At 36.1% G+C, this 19,995-nt stretch overlaps 1 protein-coding gene across 3 annotated transcripts in view; it reads right to left on the bottom strand.

Annotated features, from left to right (window-relative positions):
* LOC124554816 (syntaxin-binding protein 5) overlaps positions 1-19,995 on the bottom strand; it is a 981,379-nt gene that overhangs the window by 30,948 nt on the left and 930,436 nt on the right. For 2 of the 3 annotated variants that reach the window (XM_047128475.1, XM_047128477.1), the window contains exons 20-21: positions 12,912-12,995; positions 642-737 (exon numbers count right to left, since the gene is read on the bottom strand). In XM_047128475.1, coding sequence (XP_046984431.1) covers positions 642-737; positions 12,912-12,995 — 180 coding nt within the window. The remainder of the gene's footprint in view (positions 1-641; positions 738-12,911; positions 12,996-19,995) is intronic. The other variant, XM_047128476.1, reaches the window with a different exon arrangement.

The following is a 19,995-nucleotide window of genomic DNA, read 5'->3' as shown; positions in this document are numbered from 1 at the left end:
GGTGTGTGTGTGCGTGTGTGTGTGTTTGTCCTTAGGATAATTTAGGTTAAGTAGTGTGTAAGCTTAGGGACTGATGACCTTAGCAGTTAAGTCCCATAAGATTTCACACACACATCCTATTGTCTCATCTGTTTGGTGCACTCACTCAAAGAAGCAATGGGAGGCAGGCATTTCGAAAGTGGTGATGAGGTGAAAACCACAGTGTGTGACTGACTACACATGAGGCCAAAATAATTCCTTCACTGGGGTGTCTACGCACTTCCAAAGTGGTGGAATCCCTGCACTCAGTGTCAGGGAGACTACATCAAAAAATGACATTAAGTTTTTCATTCATTGCCACAATTAAAAATATTATAGAACTTTTAAGGTTTTCATTTGCATTACCCTTGTATCATCACTTCATGTACTATGTGGACAAATGTTATATACTTTTCAAACTGTTAAAATCTTGCTGAAATTTAGTAGGCTTATTAAACATACAGATTTGGAAAGACATTAATGGGAAGATGATGTTCTGTAGCTCTGTGTTACCTGAAACTTTTCTCAATTTTCTCCATGCTTGTACATGAAAAACAGAATACCTGGCAGCTATTTTTCACCTTACAAATGACAACAGAACGCAAATTTGACTATTTACTTACCAAAACTCTGATGAAACAGTAAATTTCTGTACTTCTGAAGGAGAGCACAGATAAAGACCGTGGCCACGATTACTAAAGCAGAAAGTCCTTGCTATCCTGTAAAATAAATGAAAGCAAAAATAATATTAATCTGACTATGAAACAATTCAAATTATAGAAATGGGCGTGTACTAAAAGAAGAACTTTGCAAAAAAATGACAAAACTTACACTAAGGATGGTACATGAAAATAGAAGCAGATATGAGACAACAAAATGAGCATAATAATACCCTTACATTGATGTGTAGAGACTTTATTGAAAGAACTAAGGCTTTTTTATTTACACTGACACAAGCTGCAATTTATGTATTAGTTTGTTTTTATAACAGAATAATATATGCATCACAAAAGAAACACATACAACAGATAAATGACTTCACACAATTGACAAATTTTTAAAATGAATACAAATTTACCTACAACATGAATACTGTGAACAAAATTACCAGAAAGTGCATGCTCTTTGAAGTGGTGAGGGAGAAAAGTTGTAATTACTGTAGCATAGTGCATACAGTTTTAATAAGTACGAATGTCAAATATCAGTAAGCATTAACAGCGAAGTCATTAATAACAGTGGTTTCATTAAGAAACATGTTTAGCTTTATATCAAAACTCTCAAAATATCCTTGAAACAGATGGAACCTACAGAAGTGGTCTAGTAACTACAATGAGATAACTGAATTATGACACAGCTTTGGGCAGACTGGTTAGGCTACCATGTAATCCCAACACCCCTCACCTCCAATTTATATTGACATTCACATAAATAGGTAACCATCTTAAAATAAAATAGTAATGCAGTTTTCTATGCAACAACGTACACATCGCTCAACAAACAGATATTAAGCAAACAACCTCACAAATCAGCAAGCATTATTAAAAAAAAAAAAAAAAGAACAAATCATACTGAGCAATTTATTTGCAAATGGGCCACATAGAAGGATATCAGTACCACCATAAACCATACTGATTGATAGGGAATGAACAATACTGAATGCAAGTAAAGGAGCACTGGGCAGGAGAACAATATCTTCAAGAGGTTTCTGCAACAATACAGAGGTAACACGCAAAAACACAATGCAGCTATGAACTTTACCTTTCTTGTCCTTGTCCACAATTTTTCAGCACCTGTGTGACTAAACTGTATTATCATCTTGCCAATGTTCCACCCCTCACCTAATTACCATCTAATACACTAAATACTCCTAGCAAACATTCCCTCTTCTCCCAATTTTCTTTTTTTTCCCCTAAGAGAAGAAAAGTCCTTGTACTGACGCAGCATCCTAAGTGTTTGCATCAAGTGAATCTTTAACAATGTTGCATAACTATAATCATCTTCTTCTGTATTTCTGTATCATATATAACAGTGAGTGGAAAAAACTCGTTGACATGCAAGGACCGTTTTATTGTATGAATGCATACTAAGGGCAGAGAGAGAGAGAGAGAGAGAGAGAGAGAGAGAGAGAGAGAGAGCACAAGCAAGAAATCACAAGACTGAAGCTTGAGATTCTGGTTTGATTCTGTACATTCTAATGTGCACTTAACATTTCTGCATGCACTTTATATGACTGTAACATGCAATTACACTTTTTTTCAGCATCTGCTGTGGCCTTGATCAAATTATTATACCATAGAACAATTGTAACATCTATAATGCTTAATAATTATATAGAGGGTCACATGCATTTACACTGCTGTAGCTTTCAATTTTTATCCAGTTAAGATCTACCTTCATCTCATTTCCACAGATTTTTCATGCAGTTTTGGTTTTAAATATGTTTATTGAATTGGTCATTTTATTGGCCCATGCAAATATGCAACTGCGGTATTACTGTTTTCTACTTAGTTGCAAATACTAACAATAATAAGTTCTGCAATTTGTTTAAACTGAGACAAAACACATCACAAACAGTGCAAAAAAGAATTGAGACAAAGATCAGCATAAATACATAACCAACACAAGAAAACTAGTACCCATTTAATCATCAGAAAAATGATTATTCATGAACTGAAGTTCCTTTCAAATTACTAAGGCATAAGATAGATGGTCTGATTAATTTGTGTGTTTACGTAATTCTTTGTCTTCAATACTTGTTAGTTTGTAAATGAAAGGGGGTAAAGTACATGAAAGGAATCCAAGGTCCAGTCACACTGCTAGCAACTGATGGTAGATTGGAGTCAACAACTACAATTATGTGCAGGTATTCTAGTGAAGCTGAAATCCCTTTAAGTGGAGAGGAGATATCATATGTTGTAGTAAAGTGACCACTAGCAAAACTGTACTTAAATTAATAAGATTACACTTCAAAACAACTTGGGTCACACACATGTGACTATCCCACACAGAACATAAAACTAAACTTTTCCATTTTCATCAATTGGCATCTTAGTTTAGTCACTTCCTGAGACAAAATGTACATTGCTAATTTATCATTGCAGTTCCAGCAGAGATATTTGTATAATACACATTTTGTTGAAGGGACTGGGGTACAGAAAAGGAGAGAAAAAGAAGAGGATATGACTAAAATGAGGAAAACACTAACAGCACCTTTCCTTGAAATTTTAATATGACAGTATTATTTCTTGAGCTGAACTGGAGTGGCTCATGTACAGTGAACAAGAATATTTCTTATGTTCTCCAACACTACTATTCTTACATTAATGAAATACACTGGACGAAAAAAAACGTGTCCAGTAGTGGGAGTGAATCACAGGTAACACCCATCCACAGGTTGTCTGAGAAGTCCCCTATACCCCTTTTGACTTTGCACAATTAAAGAAAATAAATAACTGTTTCATTGTTATATCTGTTCTGAAGTTGGCAAAAAAAGATTATTGGCAGTACTGTATTGTTTTGTTACAGTTCTGTATTGTTTCAGTTGCAAAGCCATGGCTGATGTGAGTGCACACACTTACACTGATGATGATTGATTAGTGGCTAGTATATGGTTACATAGACATCCGTAGACAGGGAGAATAGTGACAGACATAGTGAGTTTTTTTTTTTAAGATTGCTTTGACCAGGTCCCACCTTGTAAAGCAACCCTGCTTAATTGGAAGTCATGTGCTTTTGTTTCAGGTAGTGTCAAAGACAGGCCACATACTGGACATAAGAAAACCAAAGAGGAAACATTTACCACCATCACTCAGTCAATTGAGAGATCTCCAGTGAAACCCATTCACAAAAGTGCAGCCGAGCTTCATGTACAACTGTCAACAATTCGTGCCCACATTGTAAAAGGTTTGAGAAAGATATGATTTATACTGTTGTTTGTGAATGAATTATCCAGCAATAACATGGAGCAAGTGCAGCCTTCCACAATTTGTTGGCACAATTCCAAAATGCCCTGTCTCACTCAAGAATGTTATTTTCTGATGCATGTGCAATATAGCACAGTTCACACAGGAGAAATGTGGTCTTCTGGTCTAAGCAAAACCGCCATTATGTGCAAGAGTTGGAAAAGAACACACCTAATTTTATGATATAGGCTGGGATTTCATCACAATACTTGTCCAGACCACATTTCTCCGAAGGGTACATGAATGGAAATTCTGAATTGGACATATTGCAAACATGGTTAATACCTCAGGCCAAAGAAAAAGCAATCATGCATCATGTGTGAATACAGCTAACAGAGCTCCAGTACTCCTTGCTATACAGATTTGCGAGTTTTTTGATAAAGAATACTGATGCCACAGCTAAAGGCACACACTACAAGAAGGGTAACAAGAGTGATCCACAGAACCACCGTCCAAGATCTTTGATATCCATCTGTTGTATAATCTTTGAGCATATTCTGAGCTCTAACATAATGAAGTATCTCTACTACAATGACCTCCTCCATGACAACCAGAATGGATCGTGAGACCATCAGCCATGCAAAGTCCAACTCCTGTTCCTTTCACATGACATTCTCAAAACAATACATTAAGGCAGTCACACAGATGAAGTATTTCTTGACTTACAACAAGCATTCGACTCAGTATCACACCAACAATTGTTAATGAAACTATTGTCATAGGAGTATCAAACAAAACTTGTGGCTAGATTGAGGATTTCTTTGTAGGGAGGCCGATGCACATTATCTTGGGTAGAGAATTACTGACAGATGTAGAAGTAACATCAGACATATCCCAAGGAAGTGTGTTACTAGCCTTGCTACCCATGTTTCATATTTAAGACTTGGCAGACAATATTAATAATAACCTTCCAATTTTTTGAGATACTTCAGTTATCTATAATGAAGTACTGTCTGAAAAATGCAGCACAAATGTTCAGCCAGGTCTTGGTACATTTTCAAAGTAGTATGAATATTGGAAAATTGCTTTAAATATTCAGAAATGTAAAATTGAGTACTTCACAAAATGAAAAAATATAGTAACCTGGGATTACAGTATCGCAGCAGGGTATAACCATTTTTAGGACTGTGATGTGAATTCATCACATAGGCTCAGTCATAGGTACAACAGATGGCAAACTTCAGTTCATTGGTAGAATACTGGGAAAATGCCATCAGTCTACAAAAGAGATTGCTTACAAAACACTCAAGCAAATTATCCTAGAATATTGGCAAAGTATGTGTGTGGGATCTCTACCAAACAGGACTAGTACACACATGATATTGAATGAGTTCAAAGTAGGGAAGAACAAGTGGTCTAAGCTACATTTGGCCCATGGGAGAGTGTCACAATGCCAAAATACCCAACTAGCAGATACTTGGGGAAAGATGCCAACTATCTCACAATAGCCTACTTCAGAAGTTTCAGGAATCAGTATTAAATGAGGAACTAAGGAACATACAACGACCCCCTACATATCACTCCCACAGGGACTCAAAGACAAGGTTAGACTAATTACAGCATACATAAATGCATCTGAGTAATAATTTTTCCCACTCTTCATATGTGAAAGAAACAGGAAGAAATACTACAACAGGGTAGAATGGGAAGTGCACTCTGCCATGCACTTCACAGTTGTTTGCATAGTATAGATGTAACTGTAAATGATGTGGAATGAAAATATTAAGTTCACTTGTGTTATATTTCACTGTAGTCCACATTTCATTACTAAAAATGGATTTGGAAGATATCAGGCTGAAACAAAAGTTATGTCGGATTAATGAGTGTTGACTTATCTGCTGCAGTTGCTAGTTTGTATTACAACTGCTGATGACAGTTCAGCTACTGAGAAGAGAAAAATAGAAAGAAAAATGTCTCATTGATGCCATTGTCATTTGGGACAGAACACAAGCTTCATTGGCAGATTGTTAGTGATGGAAATTGGCTTTTTTTGCAACCTCGGCATTTGCCTTAAGTAGTTTTGGAATATCACAGAAAATCTAAGTCAGGAAAGGGATTTTTTTATCCCATGTAGCATTTCACACTGCATTCAAATTAGAAAAGTAGGGCATGTACTTTCATTTATTTTTCAAATAATGATCTTTCGTTTAGGAAGCTGGGAAGGAAAAAGAGAATGAATAAAGATTTATATATAGAGAAATAGAAAGGCAATATACCTGTTGAACAACTTTAATATAGGGTTTATTAATCATGGAATATAGAAATACAAAACATTATCAAATGAGTCAAAAGTTGTCTCTGAAAACTGACAGCCAACTTTACATGCACAGATTCAGGCTCAGGCATAATCACATTCACATGCACATGCAAAAAACATTGTGGTATACAATATTCACAAGAGACTTTCATCACATGGCTCATTCAGACAAATGCTTGTCTTTTAGAATGCAGAAGGTTTTGTGCCCTTTGATCAAAGCAAAAAATTTTGCAAGACACATGCAACTGATGCATTTTCAATGCCAAATTTCACAAGGTGCAACTGTTTCCTGAAATAAAAAAATACATTTCCAAGCATCACTTAGCTGAAACACCACATTCAGTTCACACTTTTACTCTAACAGCAGACTTAATTTTATGAATCTGGCATTTTCATCTCAAAGCTCAAGATTAAGATATATATCTGGATCTTCCTAAAAACATAATCACCATTAATGCATATCACCTGCAACAGGTTTATTAAAACTGACATAAAATTTAGAGGAAAACAAGTTCTCAGTACAAAAACCTCAAAAAATGTAGTACCACTACTTTTTTAGGCAAGTTTTTACACTGTCACCATGTAAATTGTAACACTAACCAAATAACAAATTTTCATATGAATGAAACATGTACTGTTAAAACAGTAGAGAGACATATTAATTCACATTTCACCATGGAAGCATACATTACAGTCAGATACCTTTAATAACTGTAAACTACTGAGAAACTTTTTACTCCTCTAGAAGAGAAGAGGAAGCTAAGTTTTCACAGGATTACCCTTAGTTCCATTATCAAAAAGAATGCTTGTAATTGTCTTACTTTTACAGACAAAACTTAGTGATGAAAAGTGAAATATTCCATATTACGTCACTGCAGAAGCAAGTGAGCACCAAAATCATTATTCACCAGTGGCCATTAGCAACTATGGTGATATGTGTAAGTATTACTTTGTAACAGCGATCATATTTTTTTTTTTTTTTTTTGCACAGTTAAGATATACATAGCAGACAGTCCAAGAATAGACTGGAAGTGTATGGATTCACTTCTGCTGATACAGACAGGCAGTCTTGCCAAGTACTTTTGAACACATTTCTCAATAACTGTCTTGAGCAGATAGTTTGACAGCCCATACCCAATGGAAAAATTTTAGACCTTGTTGCTACAAATAGACCTGACATTATTGCCAGTGTTGGTATAGAGACAGGAATTAATGACCATGATGTCGTCATACAAATGATGATTACTGAAGTCTGTAAATCCATTGAGAATGCTGAGAGACTAGATTTGCTCAGATAAGCAGTTCTTAGCATCCCACATAATGAGTGGACATCATTCATTTCCAATATAATGGACATAGAGGTATTACGTGCCAAGTTCAAATGGATTGTAAATTGTGCTCTGGAGAAGTACACGCTGAGTGATTGGAGTAAGGACAGAAAAGACCCAGTGCAGTTTAATAACAAAATTCAGGAAATGTTGAAGAAGCAGAGAATGTTGCACTCTTGTTTTAAAAAACAATGTACAAATAATGACAGGCAAAATGTAGTAGAAATTTGTGCCTCTGTAAACAGATTGATGCACAAAGCATACAACTACCACCATAATACCTTAGCAAAAAGATTCTGCTGATAACCCAGCAAAATTCTGGTCCAACATAAAATTACTAAGTAGGTCAAAGGTTTCTATCCACTCATGTGTTGACCAGTCATGTGGCAATAAAAGACGGCAAAAGAAAAGCTGAAGTTTAAAATTTCACATTTAAGAAATCATTCATACACAATGATCATATGAACACAGTGCCGTCTGACTGCTGCACATGTTTCCATACAGAAGACATAATACCTAACAGGCATCCCTGGTGTAGAGGAACAACTGAAAGAGTTGAAAACAAATAAGCCGCAGATCAGGATAGAATGCCAATTCAGTTTTCCAGAGAGTATTCTGCAACATCTGGCCTCTTACTTAGCTGGCATTTATCATGAATCTCTTGCCCATTGCTAAGTCCCAGGTAACTAGAAAAAAAAAAACACAGTTGACTACTGTATATAACAAAGATAGAAGAACAGGCCTGCAAAATTATAAATTAATATCCTTAACATCAGTTTGCTGCAGAAATCTTGAACATGTTCTCAGTTTGAATATAATAAATTTACTTAAGAAAGAAAGCATCTGTCCACAAATCAGTACAGATTAGAAAGCATTGGTCATTCAAAACTAAGCTGACACTTTTCTCACATGATATCTTACAAATCCTGGATGTAGGGCAACAGGCAGATTCCAAATTCCCAGATTTCTGGAATTCATTTGACATTGGCACCCCACTGCAGGCTATTGACAAAGGTCTGAACATATGGAATAGATTCCCAGATTGTCATGGCTCAAAGACTTCTTATGTAATAGAATTCAGTATGTTGCTCTCGACTGTGACTGTTTATTAGAGACAGGTTATCATCAGGAGTGCCATAGGGAAGCTTGATAGGACCACTCTTATTTTCTATGCACATAAGTGATCTGATGGACAGGCTAAGCAGTAATCTGCTGTGATTTGCTTATGATGATGCGGTGTATGGGAAGGTGTTGAAGTTGAGTGACTGTAGGAGGATACAGACAAAACTTTTAGTTGGTGTGATGAATGGCAGCTTGCTCTAAACATAGAAAAATGTAAGTTAATGCATATGAGTAAGAAAAACAATCCTACAATATTCTAACACAGCATTAGTAGAGTACTGTTTGACACAATTGTGTCAATTAAATGTCCAGGCATAATGTTGCAAAGTAATTTGAAACGCAACGAACACATAAGTACATTAACAGGGGTAGGTAAATGGTTGACTTTGGTTTATTGGGAGCATTTTAGGAAAGTGCGAATTCACCTCTAAAGCAGACAGTGTGTGGAACACCAGTGCAACCCCTTTCTCAAGTACTGCTTAAATGTTTGGGATCCCACCAGGTCAGGTTAAACAAAGACATTGAAGCAATTCAGAAACATACTGTTAGATTTGTTAGTGGTAAATTCAGTCATCAAGTGAATGTTATAGAGGTGCTTTGTGAACTAAAATGGGAATTTCTGGAGGGAAGACAATGTTCTTTTTGTAGGACCCTACTGAGAAAATTTAGAGAACCTTGCTGCTGAGCTATTCTACTGCTGCTAACATTATCTTTGTGATCATTACACAAAGTTTAAGCAAGAGAAATTGGGGCTCATATGGAGACAGACAGACAGACAGACAGACAGACAGACAGACAGACAGACAGTTGTTTAACCCTTGCTTTATTTGTGAATGGAATATGAAAGGAAATGACTAGTAATGCCACAAGGTACCCTCTGCTATGCACCAGATGGGGGCTTGCAGAGTATGCCTGTATGTAGATGTAGACTCATGGAAAAAATTATTGTAAAGAACCAGAATATCCAGCCTCATACTGTGTACATGCTGACATAAGGAATATTGTGCAGATACTGTTGTAATTCTAGAAAAATTGATGAATTTCTTCACGATGCATGCTGTGAAACATTAACGATACAGTCAATGCCATATCAACAAATAGTTTACTACCAGTTTGTTTGGGTCATACTGAAAATGAGTTACCACTACCAGCTACAAAGTGTATCGACTATAGTCAAATGGACTGTGTCACATTTAATGAACATTTTCTCTGTTTTCATTTGCTCTGTTGAGCAATAAGCCTTAGTAAAACACTCTTTAGCATTTTGGATTTTGCTGACTGACCATTACATGAGCCATCAGCCACACTGCCTTGTTCTTATGAGAAACATGCAGATGAACTGAAGAAACACTAAAGGAAAAGTAATTGTAGGAACTTCAAGTAGCATTGTATGATTCTTCCCCTATCCCACCATCCCCATCACATTTTTCCAGTTTGGTTGGCACCCTATTAAACCAACAGTTTTTTTTCTGCATTCCTTGTGCTTAAATGTACCATTAAGTTGGCACCAAATGTATCATCATAAATAGTATCATATCTGACCAGCAGTAATAAATGGGGAAAGTAGCTGTATCGTACTGTCAAAAATAGAGTACAGAATTTTTTTTCCTACACAAGAAGTCTCTGTTATGAACACCAAATAAATTCCTTGAAGACAATTTATTTCATTGTTATGACATACTTATCATATTTCATAGGAATACTACAAAATGATAAACAGTCCCTCACTGACAGAATCAATTAATTAACCTTATATGACACTGTATTGAGGTCCTTCAAGGAATAAGAGTGAGTAAACTGAATGTGCTGCTTCAATTTCAACCACTGGTACTAATGTGTACATCTTATCACTAATGTTTCAGCTGTAAATGTTTCATTATATATCATGCATTATCATCATGGTGTACCTAAATTAACATACTAACAGAAACAAAATTCCTTTATAAAATTTTAACAAACCATGCTTTTAGATTATACACATTAGTTACTACTATCAATGGTATTGCTTGACTCGGCAAGTCTTTTTTCTCAGTCTATAATAAGAATAAAGTAATTTATTAGCTATTTTTTTTAAGAAAAGAAGTGCAATTTTGAGCAAACAAATGTTCTAAAATTAGTAAAGTGCAAGATTTTGTTATACGTATATGTAACTCAGCTCAAAACAAGCATGCATTTAGTGCTGTGGATACTTATTGTTTTTTTTAGAAAGAATAAATTTCTTAAAATTTTATATATATATATATATATGTATATATACGCAAATCTGCATGCAAAATTAAATAACGCAACCTGTAACTAAATCTGAACTTCAACTAAGAACATAATCTGATAGCGTCCATGGCTGGCTTGAGTTACAAATGTGATATAAGTGTAAGTCTGAGTGGTGCTCCCCTTACAGTTTCTGTATTTTGCTCTTATTAATATTCTGTATCCAGTTTAATCATTTTTACTATTGACCTCACACAGCAATAAGCAGAGTGCAAGATTTTATCTGTTTTAAACCCAGAAATCTCTCTATTTTACCAACAAACATAATTTCTTGACGTACAGAATGTAAGCTGTATACTGAGGCTCATATATTCATCAGGTGCTATCCCTCACCCAGATGTATGCTTTCAAATGTATGCCATAGTTGGACTTTAAATGATGAATGCAGGTTCTGTTGAAAACAATCACATGCCAGAGAGATCATTGGTAACCTGAAACAGTCTCCTTTTTTTCAATAGCTACATAAAAATCAAATATATATTTCTATATATTTATCTATATATACAGAGGCCATCACTGCAAGAGGCTGTAGAGGCTTTTCAAATGGGCCCGTCAAATTTGTCACCAGTATTGAGAACACTGGGCAAGACCAAGTTTCCACCATCTGTACAACAGTAACTGTGGATTTAAAACTGACTCTACACAGTATTTTATTCAGAACAAACAATATGTACCTGCTTTACATTAGATGTATTGAGTGGCTAAAAATGCTACAATGATTTCTTCTCCATCATAAAAAACTATGGGTTTTATCTTTTTTTCAGTATATGTGGATACAGATGTCATTGTTGCATTGTCACCTGGTAAATAATTTTCACTTTATTCAGACCAAAATCAACAACAGGAAAGAGCATAGATGAGATTATATATGCAAAATTCTTTTTTGCGAACATGATTATGTAAAATACAATTACATTTTGGTGAAGTTTTGGTAGATTCGCTGTGGCAATGGATTTAAAAAAAAAAATTTAATACAGGTATCAATTAATAAATGTGTGTGTGTGTGTGTGTGTGTGTGTGTGTGTGTGTGTGTGCGTGTGTGTAACAACTTTCAGGAACACGTTTTAGCTCTCTGCTTTGGTGGTGGAATACTTTATCTTATCTGGTTTACAGTACATCACATCTTGTTTCATACTGATAGTCAACCAATTTTTGCTTACTTTTATGTTCCACTCTTCCTAATATTAATAGATACAAGATAACAAATCGAACTGTCTGACAGAACAAACTATGCAATATTTCCACAAGTGTTCCTGAAAATGTATATCAAAGAAAGCCTTAGTAACCTAATGCATACATATTTAGTATTCTTCACTGATGCATGGTTCATTGTCTACCAAGGAAGGTAATAAGAAGGTGATTGCTACACATTTCATTAACTTTGTCAAGGCAGTCATCACCATGCTACTGGAATATGGAATTCAATGTAACTCTTGCTCTAATTTTGTCATTTCTTAATGAGTTTATATTATGGTATTTTAGATACTAACAATCACTCTTAACCACCACAGCTAATTGTTCTGATAAGGTCGTATTGTAACTATAGAGACTTGACTGCTTATGTGCTCTACTATATATTAAGCAATAAAACACGGCTATTATATTTCTGAGAATTGAAACAGTTTTGTTTGCCTTTGTTTTGGAGGATAAATTACCACTCATCATCCATCAAAGATTATTACAATGCTTTATTTTCATTTACAAAGATGGTGACATGCTGTTTCATTCATGCATATTGTGTTCGTAATATTCACCCATTGTCTTCTGACAATACATTGTCTTCTGACACTAAATCTCAGTTATATCACAATTTGTAAGCCAAGCAGCAAGGGACAAAATTTTGACTTCCCAGTTTACCCTATTTCAACCTACTGTGTGATTTAGTTCACTTTCTTTTCTTTTCTTAATTGTTCACTTGATGTAGACTGTATATACTGTAGTAGTGTGTCGACTTACTGGTCTGTGTCTTCATTAACAAACATCTGTTGGCCCCAAATGGATAACATAGGGTCTACAATGCCCTGTTTGGTTGTCTGAAAACTGTTAAGAGGAAGAGAGAAAGATTGCAGGGTTTGTTAGAGAAATAACAAATGTCTTCTCCTTTATTTAATTACTAGTAGTGGACTTGATGAAAGCTGTGTGTTTGTTAAAAAAAGTTTCATGCACTGTGTGTAACTCTGGTTTACATATAAAATATCTAATATCAATTACTTCTCATTTTAAAGTCCAGTAAACAGTTATGAAGTACTTATTTGGTTGTAAGATCACTTTTCTTGAACTATTAATGAGCTTTGATAAAACAGTGAAAATTGTATCACACACAAAAACAGTTTTTCAGTATAACTGTATCTAATCCTACAAAACATTAATGTACAGATACAAATTACAGTGTTGAATACAAACATGAAAAGAAAGATTGCTATACTTCTGTGCAAGCAAGCACTCTGCAAAAAACCACACACACACACACACACACACACACACACACACACACACACACACCTTCAAAATCAATCCTATTACATAGAACTGCATCTCTGTAGGTTTAAAGGGGTCATGGTATTTGCTTGTTTGAATGCAAATGACCATAAAATTTTATTTTAGTCTAAGTGCTTCTAATAGAAAAAGGCAATATCTCATATAAATATTTGTTTGTTTGATATTAATTGTATAAAAGATTACACCCTCACTGTTTAGTAACAATAAAATGATTAGAAAATAATGGAAGATACAGCATTGCAAGAACTGCAAAAATTATTTAACTTATAGTTACATTGGGAAAGAGATCATTGAAGACTGGCTGTAGAAAGGATTAATATTTATAAAAAATCATGTTAACACACAACAAGAAGAATAACAGACAATTTAACCATGAATAAAGTTCTCATATGTTAGCAATCATATTAAAAATAATGCAGTGTGTGTGTTGATCGCAAATTAATGGTCTATACACAGGTGCCACATAAGATAGTCACATTTGTTTATGATAAATGCTCACTGTACATCAATCTGACACACTTATCTAACATCCTCCAGTGGTAATGAACTTTAACGTATGCTTAGAGTGAGATTATCGGACATAAAGGAATATTTAGCAACTTAAATTAAATGTATGCTCCATTAAATGATTTTAATTCATCGGTTTCTACAGCAGCACGATTAGCACTGACTTTTCTTCCCCACCATACTTAACCATTTACTTTTTGAACATAATGCAAAACAACAATATTACTTAGCCAGACAATCAGAAGAACTTTCACAGTTCCATATCTCCGGAGACACACGAAATTAAATGTCATTCAATTATAAATGCATAATACTGACAGAAGTAAGATGTTTCAGACACTACTCAGCAGATGAACTACAAATCAGAATTATCTCATCTGGCACAATATCTGCAGGAAAGCAAATGGAACCTGCGCAGTGTCCCTAGTAATGAAATTGTCTGCAGTGTATTTGTCAATCACTGCATGCCTCTTCTTACAATCTTTATCATGTTATTGAAGATAGTGAAAGCCAATTTTAAAAAATCCAAGTGTGAATCTAAATCAAGGTAATTAAACAAAATTTTGAGACCTGACCCTTATGAACTGATGACTATATCCTAACGTTTAATTAATCACCTTAATCAGGCACCAACATGTATGATTTTTCAGTACTGTTATTTTTCATGAAAAACTATCAAATCTTGAAATGTAGTAGTGTTTGATTGTGATTCAAGCCGAGATAAATGCTGTAGCAATCATTTGAGGGGCTAGTTCATCAACACAGAGATTCACTTGCATCCATGTGCTCTTTGAGTGTGGCAGAAGATCATCAGACACACAGAGAGAAATCTTGCTAACCAAAGTACCACAAGCTCCTTGTTCCCCAAATATCAGCACCTACTGAACCATTAAAACACAATGGCAATGTGCTAAGTACTGGACATGGCATGAAACTTAATAGATGATGCAAAAACGCCTCATGATAAAAACTTTTAGACTTCATTTCTACATCTACATCTACATTTATACTCCGAAAGCCACCCAATGGTGTGTGGCGGAGGGCACTTTACGTGCCACTGCCATTACCTCCCTTTCCTGTTCCAGTCGGGTATGGTTCGCGGGAAGAACAACTTCCGGAAAGCCTCCATGCGCACTCGAATCTCTCTAATTTTATATTCGTGATCTCCTCGGGAGGTATGAGTAGGGGGAAGCAATATATTCAATACCTCATCCAGAAACGCACCCTCTCGAAACCTGGACAGCAAGCTACACCGCGATGCAGAGCGCCTCTCTTGCACAGTCTGCCACTAAAGTTTGCTAAACATCTCCATAACACTATCACGGTTACCAAATAACACTGTGACGAAATGTGCCGCTCTTCTTTGGATCTTCTCTATCTCCTCCGTCAACCCGATCTGGTACGGATCCCACACTGATGAGCAATACTCAAGTATAGGCCGAACGAGTGTTTTGTAAGCTACCTCCTTTGTTGATGTACTACATTTTCTAAGGACTCTCCCAATGAATCTCAACCTGGTACCCACCCTACCAACAATTAATTTTATATGATCATTCCACTTAAAATCGTTCCGCACGCATACTCCCAGATATTTTACAGAAGTAACTGCTACCAGTGTTTGTTCCGCTATCATATAATCATACAATAAAGGATCCTTCTTTCTATGTATTCACAATACATTACATTTGTCTATGTTAAGGGGCAGTTGCCACTCCCTGCACCAAGTGCCTATCTGCTGCAGATGTTCCTGCATTTTGCTACAATTTTCTAATGCTGCAACTTCTCTGTATACCACAGCATCATCCGCGAAAAGCCACATGGAACTTCCGACACTATCTACTAGATCATTTATATATATTGTGAAAAGCAATTGTCCCATAACACTCCCCTGTGGCACACCAGAGGTTACTTTAACGTCTGTAGACGCCTCTCCATTGATAACAACATGCTGTGTTCTGTTTGCTAAAAACTCTTCAATCCAGCCACACAGCTGGTCTGATATTTCGTAGGCTCTTACTTTGTTTATCAGCTGACAGTGTGGAACTGTATCAAACGCCTTCGGGAAGTCAAGGAAAATAGCATCTACCTGGGAGCCTGTATCTAATATTTTCTGGGTCTCATGAACAAATTAAGCGAGTTGGGTCTCACACGATCGCTGTTTCCGGAATCCATGTTGATTCCTACAGAGTAGATTCTGGGTTTCCAGAAACGACATGATACGTGAGCAAAAAACATGTTCTAAAATTCTACAACAGATCGACATCAGAGTGAAGTTTAAATCACCCAATCACTTCACAAAATGTATACTTGGAAAGATTTACTGGTAGTAACTGAATAGATGGACACAATGTGTCCACACAATGGCCTACATTATGATGTCATCTGAACATTGGAAAGCTCCTCTGGGTCATGGAGACTACACAACAAATCAGTTTGTTGTATTTGGTTTATTTGACACCAATACCCATAATTTTAGTCCTCTTTTCATGTTCAAGTTGTTTTCATATATAGGAAGTTCTACAGTCCATACTGTAGTGATGATTAAACATACACAAAACTTTAGTTTAAATTGTGGTATCAGATGGTCCACTGGCATCAACACAAGATCTGTCACTTTATAAGTATTGTCTCAACAACAGTTGATTATGTCCTTTGTCCAGTGTCTTGTTCCTTCCTTCTGTCATTCTAATGTACATTTGACAAAAGTGTGAGAGATTCTGTATATTTATGCTGTAGCTGGCAGAGAACACAGGCTTTTGAAGAATTAAAATATTCATGTTCTTTTTTTTCCATAATTCTGATAGTTTGCATGCACACAACATTTTCTAAAAATTATGCTAATGCTAATTATCGGTGTGCACAAAAAGAGATTTTCTATTGCTTTTTGTTTCTCACCATTAGTACCAGAGGGCCATGCTTTATTTAACTCTGCATTAGAGTAGCCATTTTGACTATATGAAACTTTTAAATGTTCCGTTTCTTCCTCCATGTTCTTATAGCTCAATCCACGAATGGTCTGATTACACCTTGCTCCTGCTTGGTGCACTGATCGGTGTTTTCATGAACACACCAATCTGTGCAAGTTAAGTTTCATTTGAAAGTTATGCATTCTACAGGGTGATTCAAAAAGAATACCACAACTTTAAAAATGTTTGAAAAACAAGTTCAGAGATGTTCAATATGGCCCCCTCCAGACACACGAGCAATATCAACCCGATACTCCAACTCGTTCCACACTCTCTGTAGCATATCAGGCATAACAGTTTGGATAGCTGCTGTTATTTCTCGTTTCAAATCATCAATGGTGGCTGGGAGAGGTGGCCGAAACACCATATCCTTAACATACCCCCATAAGAAAAAAATCGCAGGGGGTAAGATCAGGGCTTCTTGGAGGCCAGTGATGAAGTGCTCTGTCACGGGCTGCCTCGAGTAGTTTGGTTTTCAGCCTAGTCAACAGTGCCTCAAGCGAACAAATGTACAACTAAATGAAACTTTATAGCTCCCTTAATTCGCCGACAGATAGTGCTTAGCTCTGCCTTTTGTCGTTGCAGAGTTTTAAATTCCTAAAGTTGTGGTATTCTTTTTGAATCACCCTGTATTTAATGGACAGTTTCATAGATTTTAATTTTACTTTGTCCATTACACAACTGTTACAGAAATTCATGCAGCTGTATGAATATGAGTTTATTTTTTCAAAAGGAATAATTTTCTGCTAGCAGTCTTTTATGAATGTTGCTTTATTTTTACAAGTATGACACTATCTGAGAATTTATCTCATTTTCAGGTGCTTATTCCTGGGTATTCTTATATCTGATTATCTAGTTGTGTGTTACTACAAGCAAAATACTACATTTTAAATTTAGTTTCATCTTTTTTCTTTCTTCTATAAAGAGAAAAATAAACCTGAGAAACCAAAACATAAAATTATCACCTCACTTAGGAATAATACACAACTAGATGACCATATATACAAATATACACTGATGAGCCAAAAAAAATTGTTTACCTGCCTAATATCATGTAGGGCACCCGTGTGAACACAGAAGTGCCACAACATGACATGGCATGGACTCAACTAATGTCTGAAGTAGTGCTGGAGGGAACTGACACCATGAATCCTGCAGGGCTGTCCATAAATCCATAAGAGTACGAGGGGGGTGGAGATCTCTTCTCAACAGCATGTTGCAAGGCATCCCAGATATGCTCAATAAAGTTAATGTCTGGGGGGTTTGGCTGCCAGCAAAAGTGTTTAAACCCAGAATAGTATCCCTGTAACCACTCTGTAGCAATTTTGGATGTGTAGGGGGTTGCGCTGTCCTGCTGGAATTGCCAAAGCCTGTTGGAACGCACAATCGACATGAATGGATGCAGGTGATCAGACAAGATGCTTACATACATGTCACCTGTCAGAGCCATATCAGGGGTCCCATTTCACTCCAACTGCATACACGACACCATCACAGAGCCTCCACCAGCTTGAACAGTCCCCTGCTGACATGCAGGGTACATGGATTCATGAGGTTCTCTCCACATCCATACACAACCATCCACTTGATACAATTTGAAATAAGACTCATCCAACCAGGCAACATGTTGCCAGTTATCAACAGTCCAATGTTGGTGTTGATGGGCCCAGGCGAGATGTAAAGCTTTTTGTCATGCAGACATCAAAGGTACACGAGTGGGTTTTTGGTCCCAAAAGCCCACATCAGTGATGTTTTCTCGAAGCTTGTTGATGGCCCAACACTGAAATCTGCAGTAATTTGTAGAAGGCTTGCACTTCTGTCACACTGAATGATTCTGTTCAGTTGTCATTGATCCCATTCTTGCACGACCTTTTTCTGGCCACAGTGATGTTGGAGATTTGATGTTTTAGCAGATTCCTGATATTCTGATTTATGATGAAATGGTCATATGAGAAAATCCCCACTACATCACTACCTCGGAGATACTGTGTCCCATTGCTCTTGCACCAACTATAACACCATGTTCAAACTCACTTAAATCTTGATAACTTGCCATTCTAGCAGCAGTAACCAATCTCTAACAACTGCACCAGACACTTGTTGTCATGTAGGTATTGCTGACTGCAGCACCATACTCTGCCTGTTTACATATCTCTGTATTTGAACACACTTGCCTATATGAGATTCTTTGGCACTTCAGTGTATAACAACAAGCCCCTGAAAACGAGAAGATATTCTGAAAATGTGCCACAATCATCAAAATACAACAACATTCATAAAGTGACTGGTAGCAGAATTGATTTCTTTGGAAGAAATGACACTACATTCATACATTTTATACAATTTCAGTTTTGGATCTTCCTTTAACACGTAATATTAAACTTCCTGATACACAAACTCTAGGACAAGTGATGAACTGTAATCTGGACCATTGCCATGCTGGAGGGTAAAAAACCTCATTCTGGAAACCAACCTTAAGTCTCTGACTATGCTTTTTTACTACTATAGCCTCTCTGTCATGATTACTGATGCAGGAAAGTGTGCAGGATAATGTATGTGGAATGTAGAGAGAGGTATTGACAGAATTGCAATGATTGGTTGCAAGTCATTTCTAAATAGCCCAGTCTACAGAGAAAGTAGTTTAGGGTTTAATGATCCACTGAAGACAAGGTTGACTGAGATTAAGTACAATCTCAGACAGGATACGTATGTGGAAGGAAATTGCCATCTGGTGTATTTCACAGGACCTAACAAAGAATATGCCTTCACTGACTTAGATGAACCATCAAAAACCTGAATCTGGTTGTTTATCTGAACCATATTCCTCCCAAATGTTAGTTAGGTGTCTGAATTGCTGCACTATTTTGATTTATCAGTTGGTGATTTGTACTTTTATTTTATTTCTTTATTGGCCATGTAAATCATGATTTAGTACATAGCTTGCACTTATGGTAAAATACAAGTAATGTTTGAACTAATAAATATGATTTACACATACTATGATTTTGAAAAATAATTCAATACATGTTGCATACTGGTAACCAATTTATGAAAACAAATAAGACAAT

Source organism: Schistocerca americana, chromosome X, assembly GCF_021461395.2.
Source record: "Schistocerca americana isolate TAMUIC-IGC-003095 chromosome X, iqSchAmer2.1, whole genome shotgun sequence".
Classification (NCBI taxonomy): Eukaryota; Metazoa; Arthropoda; class Insecta; order Orthoptera; family Acrididae; genus Schistocerca; species Schistocerca americana.
This window is presented reverse-complemented; position numbering and strand designations above follow the sequence as displayed.